Source organism: Podarcis raffonei, chromosome 11 (assembly GCF_027172205.1).
Source record: "Podarcis raffonei isolate rPodRaf1 chromosome 11, rPodRaf1.pri, whole genome shotgun sequence".
Taxonomy (NCBI): domain Eukaryota; kingdom Metazoa; phylum Chordata; class Lepidosauria; order Squamata; family Lacertidae; genus Podarcis; species Podarcis raffonei.
Genome location: NC_070612.1, coordinates 34,124,140 through 34,143,650, shown reverse-complemented (window position 1 = coordinate 34,143,650; position 19,511 = coordinate 34,124,140). Strand labels below are relative to the sequence as shown.

At 40.8% G+C, this 19,511-nt stretch overlaps 1 protein-coding gene across 15 annotated transcripts in view; it reads left to right on the top strand.

Annotated features, from left to right (window-relative positions):
- MEF2C (myocyte enhancer factor 2C) overlaps positions 1-19,511 on the top strand; it is a 170,559-nt gene that overhangs the window by 123,484 nt on the left and 27,564 nt on the right. For all 15 annotated transcript variants that reach the window (XM_053409323.1, XM_053409318.1, XM_053409320.1 and 12 more), the window contains 2 exons: positions 11,938-12,124; positions 14,529-14,576. In XM_053409323.1, the coding sequence (XP_053265298.1) occupies positions 11,938-12,124; positions 14,529-14,576 (235 nt within the window). The remainder of the gene's footprint in view (positions 1-11,937; positions 12,125-14,528; positions 14,577-19,511) is intronic.

The window sequence follows — 19,511 nt, the reverse complement described above, 5'->3', positions numbered from 1 at the left end:
GAAACCAAATTGCATGTAGGACATACCGCACCAATGTATATATTTTGGTCCTGAGGTGTGTGAAGTTCCTTAAAAAGATTTATTTGACAAACCAGAGGCAAAGCCTAAAGAAGGAAGTTAAAAAATGTACGTTACATACAGGAGATTTTCAGAATTCTGGTTTACCACACTACCTACACCCAAAATGTATTTAGAAGACATCTGGGAACCTCGCTGTGGGCAGTTTAACATACTCACAGGCAACTTTCTGGGGGTCTAAAGGGAGGAAAAAAGAATGGCTTCAAGTTGAATTAGAGAACGTGCATCCTGCTACCACTATTATTAAAGCTATGCTCTAAACTCAGTTACCACACTGAAGGGTTACGTAGCTAATTGCTGGTTGCAGGAAAACAGACTGCATGAGAGCCTAATGGTAGCATTCAGTCACGTTGGCGTGTTGGAGGTGATTTTTACAGCTTTATCAGAAGATTTGCTTTGACCCCATCAGCATTCCTCTTAACGCTTTAACAAGCGCTAAATTTTGTTTTAACCAAGACAGAATTTCTAACAGTCATATGCCTTGCCAGATACTTAAAGAGAAATAACTCTGCATGTAGCTATTTTGTTTGCACAGACATAAAGGGGCAAACTTCACATGAATACTGTAAGCATTACATAAATACAATTAAGTATTATTTGTGTGTACTATATTTGGTCACAAATTTCAGAAGGGCACTTGTTTTCTAGGCAAAACAACCAAGATTCCTGTGGCATCTTAAAAGGTTTAACAAATATACCTTGTCATAAATGTGGATTAGACTCTGCTCTGTGAAAGCTTATGTCACAATAAACGTGCAAAGTCTTTTAGATATCACAGGGGCCAATGTTAAATTCTGTAGCATTGTGTTTGTGACACTGATTTGGGGGGGGGGAATCCATAGGTGATTTCATTCTCATAAAGGGACAGATTTTAAGAGAAGAAACTTCAGACAAATTCACACACAATAGCATACTGCAGGGGTCATTATGAAAACTTGAGCTCCTTATCTCTTTCACGTTAGGCAGTTACCTAACGGTGGGGACCAAGCTTGCAGGGAGAGGAGTATGTCAACTTACCATGGCTCTCACTTAAACCAAATCTGTAAACTGTCCTTTAAAGCTTGTAGGCTATGCTAATTTACCCCATACTTGAGATAAGATTGTTCCAGTTGTGCCTTTTTGGACACTGAAGCAACACATGAGTCTGTATGGACAGAAAGTTACTTAGGGTTGCCATATGTCTGGAATTTTCCAGACATAGCCGGTATTCAGCACTTGTAAAGAGTGTCGAGGCAGAAATTGCTGAAAAGTCTGGGAAAATCCAGACGTATGGCATGGAACAAGCAGAAGTGTGGATGAGCCCAAAGAGAGGTAACATTCCATGTTCTAGATGTGCCATTTGGTCTGTTTTGCAAGCCTCTTGCTCTGACCATGCAAGCCCAAGTGATCTGCAACATTGGATTACATTTCCAGAAGTGAACAGGCAGTCATTTCGCACAAACAATTTGAGTACTAGGAGACACAAAAATCTGTGCCTGAAAAAAATATGTATTCTCCATATGCAAAATGTGCCCAGCCACTTGTGTACACACAGTCCATTACATGTGCAAAAGCTGACATCCAGATGGGAGACATTTGCTCTTCAGAATTTCTGCCACAATTTGGAAAAAAAAAAATAGACTTTTTGTAACTCATTCCTATGGGAGCAGATCTTTCATGTACGTTAAAGAACACTTTACTGAATTGATCTGGCCTTTGTAGTAAAAGTCATGCTTTCGCAAACTTTTGGAAAACTTAATGTTTTACCCAGGAGACCAGAACAGCTCCAAATTGGACCAGTGTTCCATTTCAGAGCACTTTTTTCCGAAATGCTTAACATGTGTATTCAATTTTTAATTGAATGCATGCGCACTTGTGTTTCCCTTTCCACTCACGCTCTTCTCACTTGCCTAATTCCATATGGCGGAAGGAGAGCTTTGAAGCTGCCACTGTGATTTTAGCAAGCCAAGCTCCGACATGGAGGTATTGCTCAATAATGAAACAGCTATAGCCTTTTACTGACTCAGTGGTCTTGTGAAACCTCCAACCCTTCTTTTTCACCAGGTGGAATCCTTGCCACCGAAGACCTTTCCTCTTTCTTTGTTAAACTATGGTAGGGGAGCTAAAAGAGATAATCTCTGTTCAAATGGGATTCCAATAAGGTATCCAGATTTAAGAAAGAACTGAGGTCTTGTGCCTTTTGTGGGTGGGTTGAATTTCAGCAGATACATCCCCTCTTGCAATGCGGAGTCATATTGGAGCAGACCAAAGGTCCATCTGCTGTAAGCTTAACATCCTGTTTTCCATGGAGGCCAACCAGACATTTCTGGCACTGAGGGCAATAATTCTCTACTTTGACTTCCTCTCACACTGTCTCTGTGCATGAAGTTCTGTAGAGCCATCATGGACTTGTTCACTCACCTTTTAAATCTATCTGACCTAATAGCAATGCCCACATTTAATGCAAGGGAATTCCATTCAGTCTGTGAAATGTAAAGAAGTGTTTATTTTGTTTGCTGTGAATCTGCTGCTAGTCGCTGATAGCAGTGGGAGGTAAGGTAATAGTGGGAGAAGCTTAATTTCCTTCAATTCCACCCTTTAATGCTGGAATTATTATCACAGCCCTTCTAAGCTATGTCAAGCCACATAGGTTGCAATGTGCCCTCAGAGGCTTTTCCTAATGCCCACAGGGTCTTTCCCCCCTGTCCTTCCCTCTGCTAAATGAGCCACATTTGGCCAATAGAAGGCTTTTTTAAAAAGGCTAATTGCAGTGTGTGGGCATTTGTGGGGTCAGATTACTGTGCACCTGAGGTGCTTACAACAGTTTCTCGGAGTTGAAAATGTACCCCTGGTCTTGCCTGTATTGCATCTCAGCAATTTCAGAGTCCAGGGTCCAAGTCTATTGACTTTTCTGTGTAAAAGACAGCAGTCTTCCAAAAAGTTAAATCTCTTTACTTTAAAAAGTGGGGAGGAGCACATCAAGAATAACAGAAACAACAGCAGCAAGAACAGCAGTATCAAATTTACTTTTTTAATTAAAAAATCAGAAATCCATGTCTGGCAGCATACTTTTCTAATCTGAATTGTACATGGTGGCATATTTTTGTGAATGGACTCAATCGAAGCATCTAGCACCACCTCCAGGGTACATGTGGTAAAAAGCTTGTTTATTTACTTATTGCTTAGTTAGTACATGTTTTTAGCCCCCTTTTTTCAGATAACTAGAAAGACGGACAAGGGAAGAAGAGTGGAGGGAAAAGGTAGAGGAGGTGATCACTTCTTCTGGGGAAAAATAAAGCAGTGAACTACATCAACGTCTATCTTGTTTGGGCCAGGCTGGTCTTCCCTTGCTGGTGTTCTTGCTTGAATAGCAGTTCATGACTCTTGTTCCCTTGTCAAAGTGTTCCCCCCCCCCCTTGCTTCTGAAACTGGTCCTTGGAGCAGAGTGTTCTTTCTGGCAGGAAGGGGGAAAGCATGTTTCCTGCAGCTGTCCCATCTTTGGCTGATGGACAGGGCCAGTTTGTCTCTCGGTAGCTGTGATATTCTTCCTTGTCAAGATTGTGTTCACTCAAATTATTCCCGATCTCTTCTTCTGCCCTTCCTCTGGGCCAGTAAAGTATTGCATCGGTCTTAAATACTGAGCAGCCTCATCCAACACTGCCAGTGGCCTTTCCTACTCCTGCTGAACAAATCTGTTCCACTAGTCTAGACGTCAGGGAAACTGCACATGGCCATTCCACCCTCTGCAGGGCTGGTGTTTGTGACTAAAATCTCATCTGTCTCCATTTGGAGCATAAGAATCTGCCTTGCATTGAATCAGAGCAACAGTCCATCTGCCCTGACTCTCCAGAGTTTTAGGCAAGAGACATTTGCAGCCCTCCCTAGAGAGTCCAGCTATTGAACCTGGGACATTCTGCATTCAGAGCTGATGCTATACCACTGAGCTACTTGTCCTTCAGTTTGCTATGAACAGGAGCTGAAGTTATGCAGTTCTGTGCTTCGGGCAATGGAGAAAAGTGGTCACCATGAACAAAGCAGTTGTGTGCGCAGGTGTCCATTTTTTTCTTTGTTGGAGAATGTGAACAGGCCTTGCAAATTCCAATGTGAACTGACCTGATCAGACTAATAATGTTCTGGATCAGAATGTAGCTATCCTGAAGATATCATACATCTCTGGAGTTTGCAATCATTTGTCTTTTAAAAATAATGTTTACAAATCCATATCTTAGGCTAGAATACATTTAGAAATGTGTATTTTGAGAGAAAAATACACTTACGTATGTATTTATTATTATTTATTTCATAAAATGTATACATCACTTGATTGCAAAGAAACAACAACCCAAAAAACCTCAAAGCAATTTACAAAAGATAAAACAATAAAACATGCATGTGGTTTGGGGGGGTTGAATTCAAAAATACATATTTAAATATGATTATTTTGTACATTTTTTTTAAATATAGATTAATGCAGAAATTGAGCAGAACTGATTTATGGATGAACGCAAAGGAAAGTTACATGAACCAGAAATAGACTGAATTTCCCATACCCTAAGCATTAACAAGAAGAGGAGTAAATGTGTTTCTTTTCAGCAGTGTGTGAAGGGGCTTCGTGTGTTTCAAAATGCATATGTCCCATAGTTTATGGCTGGCAGTTGAAATGAAAATGTGGAGCGCAAACTAGCTTTAAAATTTCATAATGAAAGGCATTGGGGTCAGCCCAAATCAACACAACTATCTCCAGTACAGTAACTGCCCTGCATGCTTGCTCATACCCAGAGCTGAAGCTGCTTTGTGACAGCCGAATGCTTGCAGTGCACACAATGATATGTGGGCTGGCCTTTGGCCAGGCCATTTCAAGAGCGCAACAGGGCTTTTTTACAGTGAAGACAATCTGCACAATCTGTGTGCTCAAGACAGCGAGTATGTGAATGCCACAGTTCCTAGTTTGCACACCAGTTACCATGCTGACATTGTCTGAGTGTCTCAGTCCTAAGCCTGTATGATCTCTTGTGTGATCTCGCCAGGGGCCACCTCCAACATTCCTTTTGATATGCAATGGACCACTTTTTATTGTGTTAGCTTTTACAACAGTTCCCTTTTTTCTGGGGTGGCCACACATTGCAGCCATCTGAGAGAGAAGTTGCAAGTTGGGCTGAATAAGGCATGCCCCTTTTCTGACAGAACCCACATTTAGAGCAAACCTTTGAAAGGGCAGCATTGGGCATCAGTTTGTTTGGTTTTATTTTTAAAAAGAGTGTGTGTTTTAATATCTCCATATTGTGTTTTCACATTTGTGGACACACCCACATCTTCTGATGTTCATGAGATTGCAGTCAATGTTACCTCTATTGTCTGCCTGCAACATACCTAAAATGATCCAGTGTGGTGGAGTGGTTAGAGGATAAGGTGAGGAACAGGGAGATTGAGGTTCAAATCATTACTCAGCCAGCAAGCTCACTGGCTAACCTTGGACCAGACACCATCCTTTAGCCTTTGTTTGGAGTAAAGGAGCAGGGATGGAACAACCACCTACATTGCCATAACCTCTTTGAAGAAAATGCAGCAGAGGACTTTTTTAAATGCTGGCATTGATGTGTCCATTTTTATTCTCTGCATGAGGCTAGAGAAGAAGGCCTTTACACAAGAGACATCATCACAGAAAATGATATATCTCTTAGAGAAGTGGCTGTGTATCTAAAGTAGCAGGTTCACATCAGGCAGCTCCTAAGGGCTGGTTCTCAATTTACATTCTGTACTCTAGAATGGATGCCCAAGTTGAAAATCCATGACACTCTCATAACGTGTAGAGGAGTCTCTTATGGCCTGTTCAGAAGCAGGAAGAAGGAAAGGATTGAGTATCTGCTTCCAAGAATTAAAAAACGGTACACACTTGACGAAATCAGTGTCCATGCCTTAGTACAAAATGCAATTGGAGAACTGAAATACTGTACCTAGATCCTAAGGTTAAGTGTATGTTAGCAGTGGTTCAGTTGTGTTTCACATGCACTTTACCATCTGCACTTGCAGTGGCCTTCACCATTGCAGGGAGGGCCTATCCTTTGCTTGTGAAAGGTCCCATGTTTGATCATGTAGCTATGCTAGTATCTGTGCCTGATATACTGGAGAACTGCCTGTAGTCAGGGTAGACAGTAGATAGACCAATGGTATGACTCAGTTTAGGGCAGCTTCCAAAATACATATGGGTGCAATCATGAATTGAGGTGTCCATCTGATCACAGGAACACCAGGTCCTTCCAAGCTGCATCAGTCCTATGCACTCTGCCCCCGCCACCATCACCAGTATTGCAGACAGGGCCTGAGTTCATCACTCAGTTTGGCCTGACAGCTTTCACCAATGAGAAAGGAAATTAACAAGGTAATCAGGACTCAGAAATGATTTGTAGGGGGGAAATATGATACCTGTTTAGCCATTTTTCTGGGCTTATAAGGAAAGAAGAACAAGGCCAGAAATGTATTTCCCAGGGAATAGAGGTTATGAAATGCTATTTTGATAGTCTAGAAAGGATTCATGTGCACATCAGCCAAAACATCTGATAGCAATTATACATTTATTTGGGCTGCAAAAGATTCTGAAAGCTTATAAGGAAATGCAGCTATGAAGGTCACTTTACCATAATGTATTTTTAAGGTCGTGACAGGTTGAAATTAGAAAGCAAGACCATTTCAGCACTGCACTACATTGGAGTCAATGACTGCAAAGCATTTCAGGTGCTCTTTTTCCAAATTGCCAGTGTTTGAGTGGTCCGGAAATACCAAATAGATCCCCTTACAAATTTGTATTTGATCTGTTCTGTGATTTTTGAGATAGATGCAAATTGAACATGGCAGCAGTCACTGGTAATTCTGGCAAAGAAGACAGATAGCGTGGCATAATGGACACATTCCACTGGGAAACTCTCTGCACAATAATGTAATGAAAAAGAAAGTATTATGGGAACAATTAAAAGGATGTTCATGGCAGTCAACCCAAGATTGGCCGAAGGGTTTCTGAGGTTCTACATATGTTTTCATATAGCACAAGATCATTGAAACAAGAGTTTTCCATTGACTTAACTGGCCTCAAGACAGATACAAAACTGCTTGTTCAAATGAAGTGCAGTTGAGAACCAGCTGCTTTACTCTATGCTTCTTAGGCAAATTGGTGCTATTTTATGATAACTTGTTTGCATATGTATTATCCATAAATAGAAAAGTACTGCAAGCCTGGCTTTTAGAGTGACGGGTATTCATGGACAAGCTTCTTTTCTCTTTATTGTAACGTAATGACTAGGTCATCCACACCTTTTCCAGTTGTCTGTCTGCCCCCTTTTCTATAAGCTCATTTTCCCACCTATGTGTACCATTCCCTAGCCATATCCAGAAATGCTTTTTATATCCTCCCAATTCTTGCCACCTCACTCTGCCCTAGCATAGAGCTTGAACATTTAAAAGCTATAGGGAACAAGCCACCTTTGTCTTAAGTGTAATCAAGCCCAGCTGAAATAAACTGGAGTTGCAAAGGAACACAGTTGTACATTTTTCCTACATGCATGGTAAACCAAGCATTCCCCTCAAATTCACTTTGATACGTGACCATGATGAAAGACTACACAAACCCTGCTGATCCTACAGAAAGGAAAGGATGTGGGCAGGCGGCCATGTGTGTGGTTCTCCAAATCTCTTAGCACCCTGCCAGGTCAAGTGGCTTCACGCTAGCCTGTTCACTAAAGCGACTTGGAAATGGAATTATTGCATCCACTTTGACATAGGTTCATTTTGTAGACACTTACATGTGCCTGCTTGGGTCTTGGCAGGTATGAAATTCAAAATAATTATTTTTTTAAAAAACAGCTTGCCATTTTGTGTGTATGGTCTTGATTTTAGGGGAGCAGTGGTGATCTGAGACTGCTTTGCATTGTGTATCATTTACTATCCAAAATCTCCGGTTTCTACTACATAACGGCAAACTGTAAAATCCCAAGGCCCAAAGACACATAATGCAGCACCTTTGTGGAAGCTAATCAGGTGTGAGCCTTCAGTGCCTGGGTGGGAGATGGTTTCCTGGGAACCCAATACATGCAACCTTGAGTTTGCTCATGGAAGAAAGGCGGGATAGAAATGAAATAAATAAAAAAAAGAAGTTGCTATTGGAGGCTTTGTGCAGCAATAAACTACATCCGGGCAATTCACTTCTAGGCTTTTTTGAATTTGAAGTAGCTCTTTGATTGCAAATGAATCACCCAGAAAGACTGAAATCTTCGCTCTGTTGTGTAAGAGAAGAGCTGTTGACTTGGGTTGCAATTTCAGCCTATTTGCCCTTTTTATTTTTGTTTTTAAGTGAAGAGGGATTAGACTCTATTCGCAGCTCACAAATTCCAAGAAGTTCCTGTCGCATCATCCCAGCATTTGGGCTCTGAGCTGTAAAGGGTGAATTTCATCCATTGTGTTTCTATACTTGGATACATAATTGTATGATATTTTAAATTACATGGTACATACGTTTCCTAAGAAACTAAGCCTTCATCATAACTCATGCGTCTTCCATTGCTGCGGTGTATGTGTTGAAAAACAGGCTCTTCTCCCCGACCCTCATGAGACAGGTTAAGTGTGGAAGCAGAAGAGATTTTTATTTTTCATTTTGGGTTAGAAGAAATTTCATGCCAGGGTTTTACGACACAGCAATGACTCTCCCTATTTTTAGATTGGCTTCAGACATTCTAAAAGGGCAGCAGCAGAGGAAGCGCAAGTGAATTGCAATTTTTTGAACTGCCCTTTTGAGGTTAGAGGCACAAGAGTTAGTTTTTTCAGTGTGTCAAAAGCAGCCCGAGAGTCAAGGCTCGCCCCACTTCCATCTCTGTGGGTCTTGCAAGATTTGGTATTGTTTCTTTAAAAAAACCTGCAAAACTTGTTTGATAACAGAGAACACGAGAATCGCCTTTCAAATCACCATCAGCTCCCTAAAGAGCTATTGCAATTCTCCAGACTGGTATTGTAATGCTACTAGTAGTAATATTAATAATAATAATGACTTGTATTTAACAAGTCTGATTGGGGGTATAATTCAGCACCATCTGGAGAACACCCAAGTTGGCTACCCAAACCTAGGGGTCAACTATCTATATCCCCTATTGACCTCTGCTGTTTTGGTAGCTCCTGGCTAAGACAGAGTCAAGTTTATTAGGTTGCTTCCTATGAATGCACATGGAAACAGTTTCCGAGAGAAACTGGTTTCCTCAATGATAAAAACATTATCAGTAAGTGATGTGCATTGTTTTTTACAGCTACTGCTCTGTGGGCTTTGGTATCTTAGATTCCATTGATAGGGAATGTTCCCTGGAGAATTTCATCTCCAAAAGTTCCTTCTTTCACATGCAGATGTATACTCAACTTGCAAAATGATTATACCTTATGAAGGACAAGAGGAATAACTTCTTTCTTACTGTCTGATAACTATATGACTACAGTAAGGGAGGGGTGAAGTTCTGGATGTTGTGGGGGGAAGAGGGGGGCTGGAGCCCTTCCATTCCATTTTCCTCTTTCCTAAAGATTTTCCTTTTCCCCAAGTCACACCAAAGTAAATGGAAAGAAAAAATGGACTATATCAGCTGAATGGAGCAGGCTTACCAGCTGGTATAGTCAATTTCACTCCTAAAATAAATGGAAGAAGATGAGGGAGAAAAAGTAGTCACGCTTTTTAAAAAAATGGCGTCAGTGTAGATTAAATTTAGGTAAGTATTTGTCCTTTCAGCACATCTTTTTAGAATTAAAATTTCAAAATTGATCTGAGACTGAGTATATATATATATATTGCTCATCATGGGCCTTATTCAGTATATACCTGTGAAAGTTGTTCTACACAGCATCCATGCATCAGTTGCAGCAGTGTTGGTCACACTGCTTCCAAGAAGTTTCCATATAAATTGAAAAATACCATCAAAATTGCCAAATTTTGGAAAAGGCTGCTTTAGACCCAATGAAATGACAACAGCTAGGCTTGATACAGGTCGGTCTAATCATGCAACTTCCATAGTACAGGCCATATTGTGCCTTCCATAGTTATTGCTATGGAATGCTCAAAAACAAAGCATATGAACCAGCTTATAAAGTAATGCTGTTTTGACACTTCTAATGCATTTCCATTCAGCCTGACAAAGATTTCTTTATAACTTGGAAGTCTGCACATACCAATCCCAACTGAAGTTGTGTTGTTGTTGTTGTTGTTGTTGTTGTTGTTGTTGTTGTTGTTGTCATTGCTTTATGCTGGTTCTATCTTTGGATGTGATTTATTATTACTAAGAATTTTGAACTTCTGCATTAAGCATGAAATGCTTTGTACATATAAGAAAACAGTATATTTTAAAGCTATGGTAGAACTCCACTGGGAAAACATAACTTAGTGCTGAGTGTACTTCAAGCTCTAGCATAGATTGTCATTTCTGACTTGGTATATTTCCCCAATAAATGAGAGCAGGATAGGGACCTAGTGCCTACCTTTGTAGGTTTTGTGGAGAATCCATAACAAAACCATGATAATCATCATCATCCTTGCCATAATCCCTTAAGATAGTTTCAGTATCATTATCCTTTGTTGCAGGGGGGAAGCGTATTCCTAGCCCTGTATTACAGCTCTTGACTCACCACTATGTTCTTTTTAAATTAACAAATTTCTCCAGGGTCAAACTCATTCAGCTCTATGACATCACAGATTCAATTCTTCCCAGAGGAAGAATTCACCTCTATCCTATTCATTGAAGAGTTCTGATCCAATAGATGCCTCCATGGGTAGGATGGGGGGGTTGATTTTTGTCATTTTTCTTTTCCCCTGCAGCAGCCCCCACTACCTCTGCTGTCAAAGATTGTCCAACCCTTTGGATCAGTTTTGTGGGGTGGGGAGAACCGACAAAAAAGCCTGCCTCCTCTCCACCTCTTCCTCCAACAGCAGCTTTTTGTGAGCGGAGGTCCACTCATGGGAGCTTAGAAGCCAAGCCAATGTGTTGGTTTTTTCACATATATGGGTTGCAGGCAATGTTAGTTCTAGACCCACTGAAATTAATGCACATGACTAAATTGAGGCCATTAATTTCAATGGACCTACTCTGAGTAGAATTTAGTTGGATACAACCCATTGTCTCCATGAGTGTTTTTTTTTAATCTGTGTTTGTTCTGATACATCCATGGAGATCAAGCAAAGTGAGTACATTTTGCAAAAAGAAGAAGAAAGAATACAATATACTTGTCCCTTTCACAAAGCAGATCATAATCCCAAGCTTCTAAGATTCTTGAGACTGAAGCAAAAAGCTTCCCTTTTGCATTCCTCACCCTTCTAATATTTCTCTGTAAAGTGAAGTCATCGTAATCAAGTGTCTTTGATCTACATTCTTCTATGACACCATATTAAGATGCCGCAAGTAAGCAATTACAATTTCAGTGAATGGAAGAAAGCTAAAAATTGAAACTTAATGAAACAGGGTTTTCTTTTAAACAGAACTGTGAGAGAAAAGACCTCTCCAGTCTTTCAATACAAAGGAAATGTAGAAATAGGAGATGGGTGTGTGGGGAGAAAATAAATATTAATTCACAATCCATTAAGCATTTTAAAAAGGCTTTTCTCAAAGTTCAATGCTGTGCGGATTTACTCAGAGTAAGTCCCACTGTGTTCAACGGAACATACTCATGAGTTAGTCGGACAGGATTGCTGCCTCAGAGGTTAAAAACTTGCTGGTAGTGACATTTCATGTTCCTGACTCTTTTCTGTGTGCTTTTAACCAGTGGTTACAACATCTTTGCACTAAATGTAGCATAAGTGTTCTCTGAGACTGTTGTGCCTCCTTACTATTCTTGTCTTTTGTTTCCTCCTCCCCCCTTCCTCTTGTACAGGCTGTTCCACCACCTAACTTTGAGATGCCAGTTTCTATCCCAGTGTCCAACCACAACAGCTTGGTATACAGCAACCCTGTAAGCTCATTGGGTAACCCCAACCTGTTGCCTCTGGCCCACCCTTCCTTACAGCGGAATAGCATGTCTCCTGGTGTGACACACCGGCCACCGAGTGCAGGAAACACAGGTAAGGCACTACCCAATCCCATTTCTTCACTTTTAAGTTTGGGAAAGGGCTGTAGCTCAGTGGTAGAGTATCTGCTTTGCTTTTGGAATAGCCCAGGTTCAATCCCTGGCATCTCCAGGTTGGGCTAAGAGAGACCCGTGTCTGAAATCCTGAAGAATTGCTGCCAGGTGGAGTGGACCAGGTTTCCCAAACTTGGGTCTATAGTTGTTTGTGGACTACAACTCCCATCATCCCTTGCTAGCAGAACCAGTGGTCAGAGATGATGGGAACTGTAGTCCAAAAACATCTGGAGACCCAAGTTTGGGAAACCCTGGTATATTCAGTACTGAGATCATTTCTCAGAATTTTCATTTTTTTAAAAAAGTAAAGTTAAATTCTAAAAAGAGCTAAATCCTTTGTGAAATTAAAGATAATTAATATAAAGAAGACAATGTTTTTAATATGAAGAGAATTAATGGACTCAAGTTACTGGGAATGTTTGTGTGGCATCCAACTGAAGGAACAAATATTCATGTGGTGACTAGTTCACGAACATGAAGTAAAATGGTTCTCTTTAGAAAGTGCCCTTAGGCATCTGACAATAAATCTTTTTTACCCTCACTTTTGTCCTGTTAAAGACTGTTTCAAAATGTAGGCTCTGAATCTAGGCCCATTTGTCGTCATGTCATTAAAAAGCTACACATCTTCTTTCATAGAAGAAAAAACTGGGAAATGAGTTGAAAGTAGCGGGAGAGTTTAATCCTTGCTGGCAAAATAGGTCATTTGACTCCACAGTTAAGAGGCTAAAAGCAGCCTTTGTGATAATATGTCAGGTCATTAGAATCTCACTGATGGTGATGTATTGTTCGAACTCGTGGCTTGTTTGTCTCACTGTACAAGCAAGAGGTTGCCATCCACCCAGGTGTAGGATCACCTGTAAGTAGGATAAATAAGGATTAAGATCCTTCACTGTCTGATTGAAGCAGAGTCAGCCTTAAGCGTGTTGACCTCAGAAAAGTCAAGCCAGGTATCCACCGTAAGGAAGGTAGTAGAAAAAACAAGCCATTGATGCTTGCAAAAATACCAAGAATGTCATGCAAAAATACACCACCATTTGTTGGAAAGGTGTTAAGGGAAGTACTTCCAGTATGTCTTTGTAAGACTTCGACAACACAGGATTTGCTCCCTGTTGTTCCTGATATCATGCACTCCGGTCATGCAGGAGTACGATTTGGGGGTGGAATGCGAATTCACAGTACACATGCAAAACACTTGAGTCCCCTAAAGAGCTGCTTGGATCCTAGCTGTAATGTGCAGCTGGCATCCTAAAGTGCCATAACTGTGCATTTTGTGGGACTGGGAAACATGAGCGAAGGAAGCTGCCCATCTAGCTCAGCACTGTCAATTTGATAGACAGCACTTCTCCGAGGTTTCAGGCCAAAGCCTTTCCCATCCCTGGTGCCTGATATGCTTTTAAAAAAGACAGAACAAAAACAAAATATTGAAATGTCTTGCATTTCAGGGGGTTAGGGTTAGGGTCCCTTCCAGCTCTAAGATTATGTGACTCTATGAGGGATTGAAGCAGGGGTTTTCTATAGTCACTGGGCAGGGAGGTTTCCTAGCACTGAGCAGTCCTGCAACAGGTAGTCCCTTGTACTCTTGTGGGTGCTCAGGGTTCCAAGGCTGAAGGCATCACCTTAGGTATGCCATGGCATTGTAAAGAGCCATCTCATATGTATAATTGGTGGTTGCTTGACATCCTCACTGCATTTGCAGACTGGAAAGGTTGTGAGAGGCGTGTATGAAGCAGCAGCAAACCAGCCTCACATTCGCACCAGGGCTGCTGTGGGCATGCTGAGCCTTGCCAAACCTGATGCTGCTCACTGCAGCATCATTTCTTGCTTCTTATTTAAAAAAAACATTTTGGAGTTATCGGGGGGGGGGCTGCCCAGACCTAAACACAGTTATGGATGCACATGTTATTTTGAAAGTAAAAATACTAATTTGGGCACCTGTTTTTGCCATTATTTTTAACAGCACCCTTTTCTGTAACAAAATATTACTTATTCTCAAGTAAATGGGTTTATCATCAGGCAAGAGAAGCAACAAACTCCATTTTACTCTTGCTGTCAAGATGATGCTAAAGTTTAAGCAAATATGAAATATAAACTATCAGTTGCTCAGGGTATTATTACTATTATTATTGACAGAATGTCTGTGCAGTTCGAGAGGAAATGGATCCGCTTATACATATGTAGACAGAAGTCAGCATGGCTCAAGCAGCCTGAACTTTAAAAGTACCCTGGTGGTAGGAACTCTACTAGGGTTTGCATTGCTTTGAGGAAGAGGCTGTAATTTCTGTTTGACCTTTGTGGTTTCTTTCAGCTCCTCTCTCCATTTGACTATTTTATTTGTCTTCTCCTAGGTGGCCTGATGGGTGGGGACCTCACAACCGGTGCAGGCACCAGTGCAGGTAAACAGAGGAGTGTTTTATGTCCCCTTTTAAAATGGTTGCAGACTCCACAACAGAGAGCTAGCATGAAGCCGGTCTTAAAATAACTCTATATAATTTCATTAGGAGCAGAATTAGGTTAACCCTGGATGCTTCTGAAAATCCTACTCCCAAGAGCCTTCTCGATATTAAACTTCCCAATTTCCGTGCATTTAAAGACTTCCTGTTGCTGTTGTTTTAAAAGACTTCTAATGTACTGTCACGGAGACTCTCGTTACCAAGAGTTCCCATCAGGCGTCACCTACGGTAATCAGAGGACCCTTTCACAAATCCCTCACTGAAGCTGTCAGTGTGTGGTGGGAAAGAAAAGGGGGGTGATTCAGGAATGGTTCATGGGCCTACTCCATTGTTCTCATGCTACGTTAGAGCAGAGATCATGATTGTGCTTACACCACTGATTAAAAGGTGACTCGTGAAACTGGGTCCAAAGAATGCAAGTTTGAGTTACCTAACAACTCAACCTTTTTATCCAAGTGAATGCTTGGATTCTGCACTAATCGCTCCCATGTTTCAGCTTTTAAAAGCCATGGAGGCTGCTGATGTTTCATTGGATATGGCAGCATTAAAACCTCTGAAATAGCATCTTGACATCGCATCAACATTATGCAGTTTGTGGCTGCAGAATTTGTGATGCTTTTTATGAATGTAATTTATTGTTGATTTTATGCTTTTTACTGCCGTGTGTGTGTGCTGTTTTTTTAAAAAAGTTTGTTTCTACAGTCACTTAAGTATAGAGAGTGCAGAAAGCATGATAATCTTCATTGTTAGTTTCCCCCCACTTTTCTTGATTCTGTTAACCAAGTTCTGTTTCATGTTGGTGATATCTGTTTGAAGCATGTACTAAGATTCTTGACCTTTTATGTTAGAGAAACTTGAAAACTGCAGAGTAATAAGATAGGAATGGAACTTGATTGACCTACTAATGAGTGTCCTCTGCTGGTTTGTTAAAGCATAGCATTCCCCCCCCCCCCGCTCATAGGAAAGTGACAAGAATGAATTTTTGGTCTTTGGGAGGGGGTAACTTTCATGAATTGAAATGGAGATTTCTCTACATACAGAATTGGTTTAAATATCACCAGTTTTGTTGACTTGAAAGACAGTTGGCGGGAGAGACTTCTCTTGACAACTAGAAAATGAGAGAAATTCTATTTTAAAAGTGTAAAATATATTATTGACTGGAGAATTTGATTTTTTAAAAAATTAAAAGTCCTGATGGCTCCTTCCTGTGGAAGAGTAGTGTTTATATGAACAGATAAAAAGTGTGATTGTGCCCAGAATCCTGGTTCCTTTTGTGTTTAGACCTTATTGCAGATGTGCATTCTTCATGTCTTAAATTTGGAGCAGTAAGAAGAGTCATTTGCTGTAGGGCAGAAAGGAAGAGGAGAGGTCATTACGAGGTTGAAACGTCTGCCACAGTGGCATCATTCAACAATGGTTCTATTTTGGAGAGTCCCCTCTCCCTCTTAAATATCAAAAGTTCTTTGTTGACCATTTTTTCTTGAGGAACAGAGGCCCATGTGTACGTCGCCATTGCCATCTTAGAAGCTGATAGGGTGATCTTATGGATCAATTTGCCAGGGTATACAGTCTTTGTCAAAGTAGAAGTTCATGCATTTGCATTTTTCCTGTGGCACCTAAAAATAGCCAGTTTGCAACAAAGGAAGAAGAATGTAGTTGTTTTTGAGTTTTACTACTGTAAATATAAAAAGAAGCAACTTTTGATTGCTAACATAAGGGCATCAGTTCCTGCATTACTTTAACAAATTACACCGTAATGCGAAGATGGGAAACGGGGGGGGGGGGACCTATGTAGGTTAGATATACCCATGTTTTCAAAAGGCTGCTATTTTGTTGGTTTGGAACGTTTGGTATAATAATCGTGAAATTATCCACAACTTTACCTTGGGAACCTACCCAAGACATAAATAGAGCCTGGAAATAGTGACTACTTTTTTATTATCCCAAGCAATTAAATAGCAGTAGTGGTATTTTTAACTAAAACCAAGGTTATCTCAGGTTTGCTAGAGTACATTTGTTCAAAACTTTTCTCCAGTTGGGTAGCTTATGCCATGTGACCATCACAACTGCCAACAAAATGAGAGTGGACTTCCTATTTAGTAGTGTTGCTAAGCTATAAATAAAGCCACGGGTTTGGCAACTTTCTTTGAAACAAGAAACTTGTGATTGAAAGGAAAGAATAAGAACTCTTTGACCTTAAGCCATCATGTTTTAAAACAATCCTATAGTTACATTCTTCATCTTAACACTCAACTAAGAGAAAAAAACAACTGGCAATTAACCTATAAAATTTAAAATATTAGTTTGCTTTGTTTTTAAAGGGGCACACACATTGAAATGAGGCATAATCCTTTTCAAATTTGGGCAATAGGTTAAGAAGTATATATCAAGTATTGAAATGGGTTTTGAACTCTGACTATTATCTGGCCTATAATTTTCTTAATAACAGAATATTAGAATTAAATCTCAGGGGGAAACTCAACATATCAAATGAATAACACATTTTGTAAATGTATTGTGCGTGTTCCCATTTCAAATGTGTTATTGGCTCCAAAGAGGCTATCCTGATCCCATTAAAGTCATTTATACCAACTCAAACAGTTCAGGGAACTGAGACTGTATTAATTTCTACTACTCTAAAGTAATACTACAACTTTCACTATGACCGACATTTTATCTAATTGAACATATTTTATCTAATTGTTTTCATATTTGTCATGTTGAACAGAATATTATCTGACTGCCTCCCACCTCCCTTTTGCACTAGTGCACATTTTAAAATGGCAGTCCTCAACTTAATTTACCATAAAATCATGAGGAGCTGCTACTACTTTGTCTGACATTTGGCTCACTAGATGTCTGGCAGTGGAGATGGCAATGCCATCATTTTCACATCATGCTAAGCTAAACCATAGTAAAGGTAAAGGGACCCCTGACCATTAGGTCCAGTCGTGACCGACTCTGGGGTTGCAGCGCTCATCTCGCTTTATTGGCCGAGGGGCCGGCATTTGTCCACAGACAGCTTCCAGGTCATGTGGCCAACATGACTAAGCCGCTTCTGGCGAACCAGAGCAGTGCACAGAAACGCTGTTTACCTTCCCGCCGGAGCGCTACCTATTTGTCTACTTGCACTTTGACGTGCTTTCGAACTGCTAGGTTGGCAGGAGCTGGGACCGAGCAACGGGAGCTCACCCCGTCGCGGGGATTCGAACCGCCGACCTTCTGATCAGCAAGTCCTGGGCTCTGTGGTTTAACCCACAGTGCCACCCGCGTCCCTCTAAGCTAAACCATAGCTTAGTGCAAACTTTCTAGCTCCTGAGGAGGAGGCTGTGGCTGCTTTGCTCCTCCTGGGACTTTCTAGGTAAGCACAGAGCAGCAGCTAATCAAGGTTTGGTTTAGTGTGTTGTCCAAGCACAGGATTGTGGTTAAGGTCTCTCCTTCTTACTCGTGGTCTGTAGCCAAACTTTGGCTAAGCTACCATCCTGTGCTGACCTAAAAAGCCTGAGGAGGAACAAAGCTGGTGTGATCAACTCTCCTGGAGCAAGTCTCACTTACTCCCAAATAAAGGTGAGTAGTTGCATTCTGTTGTTACACAGTGATGTAGGGCTCATCACCAGTGCCATGCAAACATCTTCGAATCTAAAGCTTAGATGCTGCAAGCCCTGTACTGGCTATGGGTTGCAACATTCTCATGGAGGAGGAGATAGGTGGTAATTGTCCCCAACACTCTAGCTGCAGAAGGGCTTTTTGCCAAGTTGATGTGCTTTTGGCTCCTTGAGGGTTACTATAGTGTTAAGTTGCAGTAACCCTCTTCATGGAAGCTGATGACCCCTTCCCATTTCCAGATATGAAATGAAAGGGTAATCTTCATGTTCAGTAAGTATGGATACGTGTGTCTGTGTCTCTGTGTGTTTCTCTGGTTCATTCTTTATTTTTCAGTGCCTCCCTCTTCAAATAAGTTTTTAGAAACTAATGTACAAAATGTCCCATAAATGATCTTTGTCTTCTGCAAGCTGCATCTGATAAAATTGCATTCTACACCTGCCCTTACATAGAAAATAACCACAAAAATCTGCCAGGAAAAAAGCCTTAAAAATCAGAGAGAGAGAGAGAGAGAGAGAGAGAGAGAGAGAGAGAGAGAGAGAGATAAGGCAAAGGCAAACATTAAGCTAACTAGAAAAGACTTCCTGTAAATTAAATAAATCAGATATTTTCAACAAGGCAGCAGGTACTCAAAATGCTCCCCTGGCCACCTACTCCTTGAAAGTCCATCACCTTTACCACATATGTGAAGTGAAGTGATAGGCAGGAAGTGCCTGGCAGCAACAGATGCCGTATAAAAGCTTCCTCTTGGAATTGTAAGCTCAACATGACAGTGATTGTCAGACTTGGCCAGCTTTAAGCATTGGGCCTCTTAGCTAGATTATATCTTGTTAGCATTACACTACTCATTTTGCTGCTTTTGGTCACACGTTGGCCGGGTATCAATTTATTATACATTTCTGCTAGCATTTCAAACTAAATACAAATGAAGGTAATAGCTATTTATAATTTATGGGTCTCTAGGCCGGAAGAATTCTGGGCATGTTTTCAAAATAACATAACTTAAAGGAATGATTTGCAAAATGAAAAAAAGAAAAAGAAAAAGAAGGCAATATGCCCAAATAAGCTTATACCAAACAGGCACAGTATGAAGCAAGTAGTAGTGAGACTCTGAGCAGATCCTAAAATAACACGAGGCACCCAAAACTCATAAACATCAATGCTATGTACACCTAGTTCCCCTTTGTGCCTTGGCAATGCCAATCTAAGCAAACACGAGCACACACATACACATGTGCCACTGGTAGGCAACCTAGCATTATTAGTTGCATTCCA